A 14,423-nucleotide genomic window follows, 5' to 3' on the forward strand; every position below is an offset into this window, starting at 1 on the left:
CTTAGCATTGAGATGGAGATTCCTGGGAGAACTCTCGCCGATTGATATTATGTTGGGCCAGTAGGTCTCTGGTCCAATGTCCTGAACTCAGCTCTCCCACTCAGAGGCTCAGTCCTTACACCTGGCCAGAGCACCAAGACCCTTATTAGCTGAAATGTCAAACAGAATGTCTTTATGGAAAAGTCTCTGCCGATCCTTTATAGGTTGTCTGTAGCACCTACACCATACCAGTCATTGTCATAAGTGCTTTATATCTATTAATTAAATCCTCGCCATAACCCTATGAGGTATGGTCAGTTCTTGTGAGTCATAGTAGTTACATTCTATGGTCACTGCGAATGCTGAAATAAAGAATCATGGCTCCAAGGGGAAAATCCAGGGTTAGGTCCCTGAGAGCCAGTTCATCAACTGGTCAGTATATAACCTTGTTTTATGTGTGTTTCCGCTTAAAGACACCTTATTAAATATATATTGTTGATTCATTAACATTGAACTGACAGCCAATAGCTCTATAATTCATGCCTCAATGAAGCTTATCTAACACATGTTGTTTTAGCACTTCAGCACTATGCTTGAGAGCTAAACAGCGAAATCACCAACAAAAAGCACAAAAATGCAAAAAACATGGCACTAATAGACCACAAAAAGGACACTTGTTCCCAGTACAAGAGTGGAAACATGAGAACTTGTGCCTCGGATACTGCAAAAGCACCATGAGTATTGATTTGGGGATCACAGATACATTTTAGTGAGTGGGCCAGTTTGCAAATATGGAATCTGGGAATAGTGAGGCTGGATTGTAATTACATCTGTAATCCCTACTTGACAGCAGAAGAAACTGAGGCCCAAGAACTTCAGTAGCTTGCTCAGGGGCACTCACGGCCGAGTTGGAATTCAAGTCCTATTCTACTTCAGTTCCATAGAAAGAGTAGAGCCCTCCTAGGGTGCAGGGAGGTGTGTATCTAGCTGCTTATGTGGTGTGTTCTAGACATGGTGTTCGAAGTCTGAGACCTGCCCTGAATTGTTATAGTTTGGGGTACAGAGACACTGGCTTATTTTTCTGTCTTAAGGCTGTGAAGCCAGGGGCCAGTGGGAAAGAAGGGTGGTGGCTTGAAGACATTTAAGAGGTGATCAGAATCAACTCTAGGACAATAATCTTTCACATGTCTAGAATCTTTCATTTCACCATGTGGACTCATATGACCTCCAAGCTGATCAAATTGTCTTCTACCTTTGGAAGGCTTTAAAAAATGTTGACTAATGTGCTAGTGTCAGTGGGATCTCTCAGACTGGGGCCCAGATGGCCTGATTCTTTTCCCGTAATCTGCTGTTGGGGTACCTGAGCTGATGCAACTAGCTCACCCAGGTCTTTCTGCACTGCCCGCAGTTCCAAGGCCCGTAGCCCTGGGCCAGGCAGTGACTCTTAGGAAGTGACTGCAGAGGAACCAAGGATTCCTGTTGCAGGAAGGTGCTCCTGGCTAGAAGAATCCACTCCAAGAGTTGTACTTTAACTTTCTTGAAAGACAGAGGAGAGAGGGGGGAGGGTCCTGCATGCTGTTCCCAGAAACTGGGCCTCAGGTCAAGAAGTAGGAGGTACACGCTTTACCAAGCAGTCAGCCGCTCAGAATTCATCTGAGGATGATTTTTTTTTTTTTTTTCTTTTTGGTGCGCGAGCCTCTCACTGTTGTGACCTCTCCCATTGTGGAGCACAGGCTCCGGACGCGCAGGCTCAGTGGCCATGGCTCACGGGCCCAGCCGCTCCGCGGCATGTGGGATCTTCCCGGACTGGGGCATGAACCCGTGTCCCCTGCATCGGCAGGCGGACTCTCAACCACTGCACTACCAGGAAAGCCCTGAGGATGACTTTTAAAGATTTGCTTCCCAGGCAACCCCCAGCATCCTTCTTCCCTTTTTGTGAGTTGTGTTGTGTTAGTCAGTCTTGGTGACATTGGAAGTTCCTGAGAAGATATTTCTTTCTCGTACATATCCTTTGATCTAGGTTTCCTGGAACTTTTTATTCTCTAGATATCTTGAAGTGATCTTGCCACTACACCTTTGTTTAAAAAGTGAATTCTGCTTAAATGTTGGGTAAAATAGCTTGTTATGTTGGCAGTGGAAGTCCTTTTCAGTCTGGTTAATACATGTTTGTTTTGTACCAATAATATGCTGCACACTCTATTCTTTGGTGTCTTTTTTAGGAAATAATTTTGGTGAGACAGTATGTATCTAAAGAACCCCTGTACTCCCTGGAAAGGAACAAGAGTTTACTGAATTGTCTCTCACTTATTTTTTTCCTTAACTTTTAAAGTTTTGTGTTTGTATATCAGAGACTGAAAACATACAAACATATGTACAGTGTAAAGAACAACTAGCAAGTGGATATTCCTGTAACCACCGCCCAAGGCAAGAGATAGCTATCGGCGGCCCCACGTCTCTCACCCCTGATTGTATCTAGACTTTTGTGATAGTCATCTCCTTGCTTTTCTTGATAGCTTTACCACCTATGTATACACCTTAAAAATGTTCTTTAGTTTTGCCTGCTTTTAAACTTTACATACATAGGATCAAACTGTGTATGTTCTCGCCATCCAAGTTGGCGCATGTCGTTGGTGGTTCTCACTGCTTTATAGTATGTTTCCTTTGGTTCACCCATTCTTCTGTTGGTGGACTTTTGGGTGGTTTCCAGTTTGGGGCTATTATGCATGGTTTCGATTTTAAAGTCAGCACATAAGGGGAAATTGTTCATCCTTTAGCCATACTGGCCTTCTCCTGGGTCTTCAAATACACCAAGCACGCGCTGTCTCAGAGTCCTCCCTGCCGAGAATGTTCTTTCTCCACTTACCTGTCTGGGAAACTCCCTCACTTGATTCAGGTCTCTGCTCAAAGTCATTTTATCAGAAAATTCTTCCCTGACCATCCTCTTTAAAACGGTACTCTTCGCCCTCGCTCTGTCCCTTAGTCACCGTGTATTCCTTCAGAGCCCAGATCACCACCAGACGTAAACATAGGTGCTTACTGTCTGCTTCCTCTGGAAGATTCTTAAGCCCCACCTTCATGAATTTAAGCAGCTCAAACATGTTAAGAACTTGTCTGGAGAGTCGATTCCAGCCTCATTTCTACCATTCAGAGCCCTGTGAAGTTGGGAAATTGCAGTTCATTCATTCAGCAAATTGAGCATCTACTAAGCGCCAGGTCCTATTCTAAGTACTCCAGATGCATCACTGAGCAAAAGAGATACAGATCCTGTCTTCAGGGGGCTTTTATTGTAGTGTGTGTGTGTGTGTGTGTGTGTGTGTGTGTGCGCGTGGTGGGGGGGTGGGGGTGGCACAGTAAGCAGTAAACATAATAAGTAAATTAGAGGATAAATAAGTCCAGTTGTCCCTCAGTATCTGCAGGGGATTCATCCCCCCCACCTCCCCCAACCCAGGGATACAGAACTCATGGAAGTGGAGTTAGAGCAGGGGCAGGGGAGCATGCTTGCTATTTTAAATAGGTTGGTCTGTGTAGGCCTCATCGAGGAGGGGATGTTTAAAAAGCGATTTGAAGGAGGGGAGGGAGTGAGGCATATGGACTTCTGGGGGAAAATATTACAGGTAGAAGAAGCAGCCAGTGCAGGGGTCCCGAAACGGCAGTGTGACTGGTGGGTTCAGGGAACAGCGAAGAGGCCAGAGTGGCTGGTGTGTCACGAGGGGATTACAGACCATTGTATGACCTTGGCTTATATTCTAAGTCAAATGGGAGTCACTGGAGGGTTTTGAGGAAGGGGGTGACATGATCTGATTTACATATTAAAAGGATCCCTTTGATTGTGTTAAGAACTGCGAATTGGTGGAGGCAATGGTAGAAAGAGGTAGATCAGTGAAAAAAAATTGCAGGAATTCTTTTGCAAGACACAGGTGCCTTGGCTTGGGAAGGGTAGTGGTAGAGGTGGGTATTTGTTTCATGTATTGTTAATAGGATTTTCTGTTGGATCAGATGTTGGGGATGAGAGAACCAAGGATGACTTGAAGGATTTTGGCCTGAGCTATCAGAAGGGTGGATTTCCCATCATCTGGGTGGGGAGGCTGCTGGTGGGGAGGTTTGGAGGGAAGGTCAGGGGCTTGGTCCTTCATGTTGAGCTTGAGCTGTCTACTAGCCATCCATATGGAGACGGGAAGAAGCCAGGAAGATGCAGGAGTCTGGGACTTGGGGGCGAGGTCTGAACTGGGGCTACAGGTATGGGTTTGAGAATCTTCCTCGAGAGGATGGTATTTAAAACCATGAGACTGGTGTGACATGACCGGGAGTGAATATAAACAGGGAAGAGACCGAGGGCTGAGTCTAATCTTCCTGAGCCCCCGGCATTTCCTCAGCTGGGAGACATAAAAATCATGTTTCCGCTTCCTACTTCACAGACTTCTTGTCGGGACCATCTTCAAGGCTTTAAAGCACTTAAAGCAATGAATGAAAGGCGTGATCACACGGTGCTCTGTTTCAGCCTTGGGATGAGAAGGCGTGAAGGGTGGGAACATGTCAGGGAGAGGGGCCAGAAAAGTACCCAGAGTTTTTCTTCCTGTACTTTGAGAAGGTTGATGCCCCTGGTGTTGAAGGAAGTCATGATGAGCCTTGGTAGTTAAACCATGAGAAAAGCTCCAGAATCTATGGACCGATGTTTAGACTTGGAATTAAATAATGTTTAGACGTTGAATTAACTTGGTCAGAGTATCTGTCCTGGAAGCAGTGAAGGAAGGAAGGAAAGAACAAGGGAGGGAGGGAGGGAGGAAGGAAGGGAGGAGAAGAAGGAAGGGAGGAAAGGAGGGAGAGAGGAGGCAGAGAATAGAGGAGGGAGGGAGGGAGTAAAAGAAGGAGAGGGTAGGGCTTCCCTGGTGGCGCAGTGGTTGAGAGTCCACCTGCCGATGCAGGGGACACGGGTTCATGCCCCGGTCCGGGAAGATCCCAGATGCCGTGGAGCAGCTGGGCCCATGAGCCATGGCCGCTGAGCCTGTGTGTCCAGAGCCTGTGCTCCGCAGCGGGAGAGGCCGCAACAGTGAGAGGCCCTTGTACCGCAAAAAAAAAAAAAAAAAGAAGGAGAGGGTAAGGACCTTCACTTCTCCTGTCCCTTCACCAGGAAGTCACCACAGAAGGAGGAAGGGAAAAGTCTGGAAGCCAGGGGCAAAGAGGCAGGTCAGTTCCTAGTAGGGAATCAGACAGGAGGCCTTAGGTAGTCAAGGGGGTCGCACTAAAAAGCCTTTTGGGGTCTGTTTCTTGAGACCTTTGTTTGCTGTTTACTGGAGATGTTCTCTTTTCACTATCAGAGCTTCAGTCTTGGACCAGTGAGGGCTGACGCCCAGCCTGTCTGTGGGGAGAGCAGTAAAGTCACTGGAACCACTGGCCTCAGCAGCCGGCCTGTGAGTGCGTGTTTTGTGGGGCTTTCCAGAAGCTCTCATACACGGTCCTTTGCTGGTAGTGAGGACTCACGGGAAACCCTTGTGAGCAGCTGTAATGCTGAGTGGCACTTAGCATGCAGTCCCCGGGCACGGAGTCCAGTGTTTGTAAGCCTGGAGTCTCCTTTTAGCCCTCGATGGTATTGAAAGAAAAGATTCCCAAGTGATTTGGTCCAGCGCCCTAGGTGGGATTGGGGGTGGAACCTGAGACTTTGCTTATCCCACCTTTTGGGAGTAAAAGCAGCCTCTGCTTTGCTTGTGTGTAACTTCAGAGCCACTTCTCAAATGCCCGAGGTTAATAAAATATTTATCATCAGCAGATGGTGGCCGGGGGCAAAACGGCCACTCTCGCTTTGCTCAGAACCTTTTAGAGGTCATTATATGGGGGAGGGAGGGAAAGTGATGCTCCGATTCAGTGCCCTCTTCCCCCGCCTCTGTCCTCCCGGGGCTTCGGGCTCAGACCCCAGGGCCTTTGCATGGAGCTTTCTTTACACAGGTCCCACAGTCCTTCACAGTTTCAGGAGCACAGAGGTTCCCAAGCTGCTTCGTTAGTTGTTTACTTTAGGCCTTTCTTTGCTCTTGTCTCTTCTTCATCCTAAAGGTTCAAAATAGAGACACACATGTAGAGAACAAACGTATGGACACCAAGGGGGGAAAGCGGGGTGGGGGGGGGGCAGTGGTGGTAGTGGGATGAATTGGGAGATTGGGATTGACATATATACACCAATATGTATAAAGTAGATAACTAGTAAGAACCTGCTGTATAAAAATAAATAAATAAAATCAAATTAAAAAAAAAAGAAAAAAAAACCCAACAAAGTGGATGCTGCCTTGACTGGATGGTGGAGCAGGACGAAAGGAATGGGGACCAGGGATCCCAGGAGCCAGGCTGGTCTGACAGGTCCTTCCCTCATTCACTTTCACCTTGACCAGTGTTTTGGTGAAATTATTAATGATTTATTTAGCAGTGAACCCCACCATGTCTGTGCCCCCAAAGAAACCTGACTTGTTACTCTAACGGATGAGAAGAAGGTGGTGGGAGCGAGGTCCAGGTGAGGTAGGCAGCCAAGCGGAGTCGGGGCTGCACTGCAGAGGACAGCAGCCTAGACCCCAAGCTTGAGAGCATCACCCTGGGTGAGAGTCATTGCTCACCCAGGGGCAGAAGCCCTTGGTTCTCTTCCCTGTTTTATATCGTCCCTGGGGGTGGGCGGATTAGTGACTAGGCAGAGTCTGAGGCTCACGGGACTTCAGGGGAGCACTGCCCCTAATTAGGGGGAGCTGGGGAGGCACTACCTGTCTGGAGACATCCACACAGGCCCGACGCTGACCTGCCTACAGCAATTGTAAGTTAAGGATGAGAGGCTACTGTTTGACACTGGCTGGAGTCACACGTGTATGGGAGTGGTGGGGGGAGAAGAGAGAAAAAGAGAAGACAGAGAGATTGATTGATTGATTGATTGGTTGGTTTGTTGTGAGACGGTAGGAGCAACTGACCAGGGAGGCGGCTGTCTTCTCAAAGCATGAAAAGAAACTGTGGGTTATCAAGCAGATAGGGACCAAGATAGCTTATTCTTGGTCAAATGTTGTCTATGGCTGATTATTCAGGTGGGTACCGGCCAACGTCTAAACCTCCTGGTGTAGGGAAGTTTTACTGAGCTATGTCTGGGGTTTCCTTTAGCACGTTGGGATCACAGCTCAGTTTGTTCCATTTAAGTATTGGATACTTAATACTTTTAAAGCAGCTACTCTGTGCCCACCCCCGCCAGGTGATGTGAGATGTGAAAGAAATACTGGGTGCAATCCCTGCCCTAGAGGAACGTATCAACTTGATGAAGAGACAAGACTCATACAAATGAAACAAACTTAGGGAAAAATAAAATACCGGTTTGGGAACGCACTCGAGGTTTAGGACCCAGGAGGGATGTGTGCTGTGGTATCAGCAGCCCGTGGCTGCAGCTCCTGGTGAAAGCTGTGTCCCCGGGGTCTGGATGCCTTGAGGAGAAGCCCCAGGGGAATTCGCCGAGCCCATGCGTTTGTGGGTGTGTCCCCGTCACAGCACTTGGATTCAGTCTCATGACCGTGGCTGCTTGGAGACGCCCCATCGAAGACCTCGTGCTGCGGGGGCGGGGGCTGTCCACTGGCTGCCTGCCTCGGGAGAAGTCAAACGACTCATTAGGCTTGTCCCTGCCTGCAAAGCGGGGTAGCATTATCCATCCATCTGACCTCAGATGGTTGTACAACAGGAGGGATGGAGCGTGGAGGCCCGTGGGTAGCGCACCATGTGGTTTATCACTGGCTGCAAAATCTATTTAGGCAAAAAGAAGTTGGAGTTAATACTCTTCACGCTCTGACACTGCAGTGCTGCCTGCTCTTGGGAATTCCTCTTTGTCCCAGTGTTCTCTCTCTCTCTGGGCTCCCCTGGTCTCTCCAGTCTGCTTTCCACCCCTGCTCCTTTCGTCACTCCCTGCTTGTTCCCAGACGCTTCCTCTGATCCCCTGGCTTCTGCAGTGATGGAGATGCACAAGCATTTCTCCCAAGTCTCCATCTCCCGCCCTGTCCTCACTCCTAAGCCCAGATCCTGATCGCGGTCTGCGCGTCCTGCAGGCGTGCAGGTCGGCCTTGGCTTCCTCCGAGCCGTCTCAGGTAAAGGCATCGCCCTCACACGGTCAGCAGTGACTCCTCTCCTTCCACCTCTGTGCTGCGCGTCACCAGTCACCAGGGCGGCCACGTCTGAGAGTCTCTGATGCTGCTGGAACCCATCCTCTCACAGCTATTCCCCCCTCTCGTTCTCGAGCCCACACCCTCCTTCACTCTCACCCCAACCAGTATTTCGAAACGTTTAGAATTAAACCTGTACTTATTTATCAATAGAACTCCACCTTTCCTATGCCCCAAATAAATCTTCCTTGTAACTCTAACAAATGAGGTTTAAACAGAGCGGCTTCCTTCTCTCTCTGCCCGGGCAGCCCTGCCCATCTCCTGTCCCACTCCTCCCCAGCAGTGGTCCTGAGGCCCCCTGACACTAGGAACTCAAAGAACATGGCAGGAAAGCCACACCTACCCTCTTGTGACAGTTGATTGTGATAGCCTCCTAAGCTATCTCTCTGTTCCTTCTCTGTCCAGGGTTGTTTCTGTAAAACCCAGACCCGACAAGGCCCAAAACCACCTTGATAACTGGTCACCATTCACAGAACAAAGGCTGAACTCCAGCAGATCCTCAGTCTGACCCCAAATCACCTTTTCTTCCCTCCCTCTGGGCCTGTGTGGTTGGGCCTGCGTGAACACTTGGAATTCCCCAGCCCTGCAGGCACCTTAGGCCTCCATACACTGCTGGTGGTGTTCCCTCTGCCAGGAACACCTTTCCCCATGCTTCTCTTCCTGAGGAAAGACTGTGTACTCCTTAGGTCTGGGTTAGATGTCGTCGCCTCCACGAAACCTTCCTCGAACTTCCTTCTCATCAAACCTAATGTGTCACTCCTTCCCTGTTCCTACAATTTCCTGTTTGCACTTAAAAAGAAAAAAATACTTACCTCCTTGCATTATAGTCACACCAGCAGCAGGGACAATGTGCTCTTTATTTTCGAGTCCGCAGAGCACCCAGCCCGGCACCAGTATACACTTGTTGAATAAACAAACAACTGAATGAATGAGTTTGACAAGCTCGTTAAAGCCCATGTGGGCACCAAGGCCTCATTCACCTCCTCTTTCACTGGCTTAACATTCTTAAGAGGAGCAGGTCTCTCTGTACTTCAGCCTTTGTGGTGCCAGGTGGCTAAGGGAAAAGCCGGCAGTTCTGAGAACACGGTGGCTGAGCTGTGTCTGGTTCCCTGTAAGTCACTCTTTCTCCATAACTCTGATCACTGCCCAGTCTCAGACCCTCCACTTCTGAACCTCAGCTAGAGGGATTTAAAAAGCGCTTTCCAGCATCCATTTAGGTAGCTGGCCTCCTGCCGGCCTTGGTTCCAAGATCCCATCCCCTCTTTTCCCCAGTTTTCACAAGTGGGCCGTGGTTGGCTCTCTCAAGCCTGACCTGTACCCCATCACTCAAGCGCTGGAGCCCTTCCCTTGATGGGAGGGTTCCTGTGCTGAGCCCCAATTTCGTGACCAGGACTTTGCTTTCCGTGGCAAGATCTCCTTAGTGCCAACTTCTGAGTATTTCATGTTTGTTTAAACCTTAACATTTACCTTCAGTCCAGCTGTCAGTTACTCTCATCTCTCCTTCCCAGGTGCTGTCTGCTTATCTGGTGTCCACTGTCTGTCCTCATTTGCTCTTCACTCATGTCACACCTGCAGATGTGTTTGCCACCCCTTGGCCGTGGGGCATCCTAGCTCTGCCTCAGACGAGGGCATCACTCACCACACAGGTGAAAAGCCAGAGGGTTTCTACCCTCTCCTGCTCCCAGATAATGCACTTTTCTGCAGCTGGATGCTGTCATTCTGATCTTGATACCGATCCTATCTCACCCGAGTTACCTCAGCTGCATCTTAATGAATCCCCCAAGTCCACTCTTCACCCCTCTGTAGCATTCTCCACACTTAAGCCAGAAAGATCTTTCAAGATGTAATACTGTTCATGTCACATCACAGTCCTGCTTAAAACCCTTCCGCATCTTACCTCGTTCTTAGGAATAGAGACCACATTTCTGAAGAACGTTAGAAAACACGGCCTACAAAGCCAGGGCTATCTGGCCCCAACGGCCTCCTCAGCTTCTTTTTCACTCACTAGCCAACATCCTCCTTCTTCTCATGCATACATCCTGCTTCCTCCCACCCCAGGGCCTTTGAACATGCCATTTCCTTTGTTTGGAACTCTGTTCTTGTCTTTCAGCTTAAAGCTCAAGCACCCCTTTTCCACAATGCCTACCTGTTGCTACCCTCGCTAGCTCTCACAGCTCCCTGAACTCCTCCTTTATAGAACTTATCACAGTTTTTAATTATATAGTCACGTGATCATTCATTACTGTGTTTCCCTCTAGTGAGGTCCAAGGATAGGGACCATGTCCGTGTTGCTCACAATTTTATTGAGCCCTGTGATTAACATGGGGTCAGTGCCTCATGCATATTATTAGATGACGGGGATAACACCTGCATGATCCTACCTGACCAGTCCCACGAAGTTTACCAGGTCTGCGTATAAGCATGTCCTAGCGATGATGCTCTGCCACTCAGCTCCTCATAAGCCCGAGCATGGATACTGCCTCATAGAGGGTAAACCGTGAGACAAATATACAACATGGGGCTCCTGAAATCCTTACGCAACATCCCATATTGTTTATTGAAAGTATTTGGATGTGCATATTTATTACTTAGTTTTCTTGTTGTAGGGAATTTGACAGGTAGTCCATACCATTGCACTCTACATTAACTGCATTTCCTTGAATTCAGAGCCAGTAAAAATTTCATCTCTTCATGTTAATTGTTTTCTTCTTTTAATCATGAGAATTCTATTCCCCATTGGATTTCTTTTTTTCTTTTTTTTTTTTTCTTAGCTGCTGGGGTACTCTGTGCTAAATTTCATGCTTAACATAGTAAAATTACCTCTGCCCAGGTATCCTGTTGTATCTGTCCTCTGTTGTTTTTATTATTTATTTATTTATTTTTGGCTGCTTTGGGTCTTCATTGCCGTGCGTGGGCTTTCTCTAGTTGCGGCGAGCGGGGGGCTACTCTTCATTGCGGTACATGGGCTTCTCACTGCGGTGGCTTCTCTTGTTGCGGAGCACGAGCTCTAGGCGCGTAGGCTTCAGGAGTTGTGGCGCACGGGCTTAGTTACTCCACGGCATGTGGGATCTTCCTGGACCAGGGCTTGAACCTGTGTCCCCTGCATTGGCAGGCGGATTCTCAACCACTACGCCACCAGGGAAGTCCCTCTGTTGTTTTTAAAGTGATTTCTTTGTTGTTCTATTGTGTTATACTTAATTATTAAAGACAATTCAGATTCTTTTGTTAGGAATATATATATGTTATGTTATATACATTTTTATTTATATTATATATTAGCTACATATGATGTATATATCATATTTAATATATATTACAAAGCCCTTATACCCCCTCTTTTATCCCATAGCGATAATCCATATTCTTCCTTCGGAGCCACGCTGGCGAGGGATGATGAAAAGAATCTGTGGAGTGTGCCTCACGATGTGTCCCACACAGAGGCAGACGATGACAGGATCCTCTACAATTTGATCGTTGTTCGTAATCAACAGGCCAAAGATTCAGAGGTAAGCACCTTTTGAGATCTTGCTGTGTACAGGTGATAATGTCCAGTGAAAAACAGCAGTAACGGAGAAGACCAGCTTAGAATAGAGAAAAGAATTAAGGATGAGATGTGTGACATGTAGGGCAGGTCTTTTAGCAGCATCTAGTTGCTAATTTTAGCTGGTCTTGGTACACCTGTTTAATACACAGATAAGACTGATTTCTAATTGTTACTTTAATGATACAAATTACAGCAGTAGGGAAACAGCAAGGCAGTGCTGTTCAGATCATGAAAATACTTTATGGTCTTAATGGATTAACCAGTCCATCTCTAATCTTCCCAACTGTTTAGCAAGCCACCATTAAAGATTCAGACTGAAGGTTGAGAGGTACTTTGCATCATCACTACTTCTGAATTAATGGGGCCTGAATTGTTTTTTTTTTCTGTTTGTATCTTCTTAAATTGTGCTATGGATCAAACAGCGTATCTGCCATATTTGAGGTGACTTTTGTGATAAGGCTTGAAACCACTCTCAATGGACTTTTAATCAGTCATTGATATGAGAACACCAGAATATTGAAAAGGAGACAACTTCATAAATGAAGAGAAAACAGCAAAAGGGATGATATTTTATTTCCTCCTTTATTCCAAACGTAGTATTATAGTACTGTCATAATACAATATAATATTATGTGTATCGTTTTCCAAGTAATACAACCTAAGTTTTCTAACTTCTGTGTTCATCTGTTAGTTCTGAGTAGATGCCTATATTAGATATGACTTTATGTTTTCCTTTGTATCATATAGTAATTGAAAAGAACAGAGACATTTAAAATCTCAGGCTTAGGCTATGAAGAAAAGCACCAGAGTGTGTATGTATGGGAGCAGGGTTATTGCGGGGGAATTGTTAACTGTTTTTCCCCCGAAAACATGCGTTAGCAGGAGCTGATAACTTTAGAAGAGTCATGTGTCCCGGTCCTTTTATTCTGGTGTGACTTGGGATGCCTTTGGGGGGTTGGAGGTGGGCTGAGAGGCGGGAATGACAGTTACCTCTGATTCTTGAGGCCTGGGGGAAGAGTAGGCTGGAGAGTCCTGCAGTGGCTTTGATGAGCATCCTTTCTTGGGTGTGGAGTGCGAGTAGGGACAACTCCTGCTAGATATCCATCACAGCGCTTAACTCAGAAGCATAGCATATTAGTGGCCATGCACTGCGCTACCCCTGGCTTCCCCCCTGCTATCCCCTCCTCCACTGGTAACATTTAAAGGACATCATAAAGGCTGCTCAAGCCAGGAATAGCCATCCTGGCTGCCCTTCCTGAGCATATGGACAGGAATTCTTGCATGACCTTGTTTTCCCTTTAATGGGAAGCTCTAATCCTTACCTTGCTGTATTGGGCTGACCAGTTAGGGTTTCTGCTGGTGAGAATGGAACTAGTTCTTCTCTTTTCTTCCTTTTCTTTCTCCACTCTGTGCAAAGCTGTGACAGCAATAGGGAAGTGATATACATATATATAGCACACGTTTCTCTGTCTCCGCAGGGCCTCAGGCCAGATGTGAAAGGGGCTTGAAGGGTGTTTGCCCTGAGCCTGGCAGCTGTCTCTGGAGGAGCTCCTGTCTCTCTGCCCTGTTTGTCTTTACTTTTGAAAACGCAGTAGAGGAGGCACCGTGAGCTGCAAAGAGCTCTAAATAAGCATGGCTTCCAAAGCAGCCACCGTGTCATTTCTGTGCTCCTCTTGGACCTGTGTGAAGGGCCTTCCAGAAGGTTTTTTCTTTTTCTTTTTTTTTTCTTCTTAGCTGAAATTCAATCCTCTATTATTCTGGTACAGAAGCAATGTCTTTTCTCCTATATTTTCCTCAATATGTTGGAAAAAACCTCTCCTTGATTTGAATACGAGTACACAACTACTTTGTCATCTAGGCCATTTAATGTTGTGTAACATGTATATATACAGCACCTCACATTCATATTTAATGGAGTAGTGTACAATGAGTGAGTTCCAGATGTAGAAATGTTCTGTACGTAGTTTGACTGGCAAACTTCTCAGCGGCACGGATCATGTCTCTCTGTCTTACACTTTACCTCTACTTTAAATGGCTACAGGTCCCATTTTGGGGAACTTTTTATAACAGTGATTCTCAAACTTGAGCGTATATAAGAATTACTTTGAAAATAAGTTTCCTGGACCCCATCCCCAGAGATTTATTTTTTGGAATTTTATTTTATTTTTTTGTACAGCAGGTTCTTATTAGCTATCTATTTTATACATATTAGTGTATATATGTCAATCCCAATCTCCCAATTCATCCCGCCCCGAAGGCTTTTTCTTCTCCTTGCCTAAGAAATGAAGTCAAGTTGAACTCTAGAGGAACTCTGCAACCAGGACAGGCCGTCAGGCCAATAACATGAAGATGTGATGATGATGATATTACATGAAGTGATGTGAAATGTCACTGTTCATGGTGCTTCCTTTTTTTATCAGATGTAAAAAAAAAAACATATACATACACAAGGTATATATACAATATATATTTTAAGGTATGTATGTATACATACGTACATAATATATATACATGGTTAAAAAATGTTTCTTATATTTTCTTCCAAAAATTTGAAATGCATATAAAAGCATATATTAATATATCTATTCGTTTTCCCACAGATTGGATCATACATTACATATCATTCTGTACCCTGCTCTTTTTCCACTTAATAATATATTTTGGACATATTTTCACTTCAACATGTGTAGATTTACCTTAGTGGTTTTGGGGGCTCTGTTGTATTCTCTTGCATGAAT

The 14,423-nt window shown here is 46.3% G+C and overlaps 1 protein-coding gene across 12 annotated transcripts in view; it reads left to right on the forward strand.

Moving 5' to 3' along the window:
* Positions 1-14,423, forward strand: part of MREG (melanoregulin) — a 122,139-nt gene that overhangs the window by 67,017 nt on the left and 40,699 nt on the right. For all 12 annotated transcript variants that reach the window (XR_004350761.1, XM_032637802.1, XM_032637798.1 and 9 more), the window contains one exon: positions 11,491-11,647. Coding sequence is in view for 11 of the 12 variants with exons in the window: in XM_032637802.1 (XP_032493693.1) it covers positions 11,491-11,647 (157 nt within the window). In the remaining variant the exon portion in view is untranslated. The remainder of the gene's footprint in view (positions 1-11,490; positions 11,648-14,423) is intronic.

Source organism: Phocoena sinus, chromosome 7 (genome assembly GCF_008692025.1).
Source record: "Phocoena sinus isolate mPhoSin1 chromosome 7, mPhoSin1.pri, whole genome shotgun sequence".
Lineage (NCBI taxonomy): Eukaryota > Metazoa > Chordata > Mammalia > Artiodactyla > Phocoenidae > Phocoena > Phocoena sinus.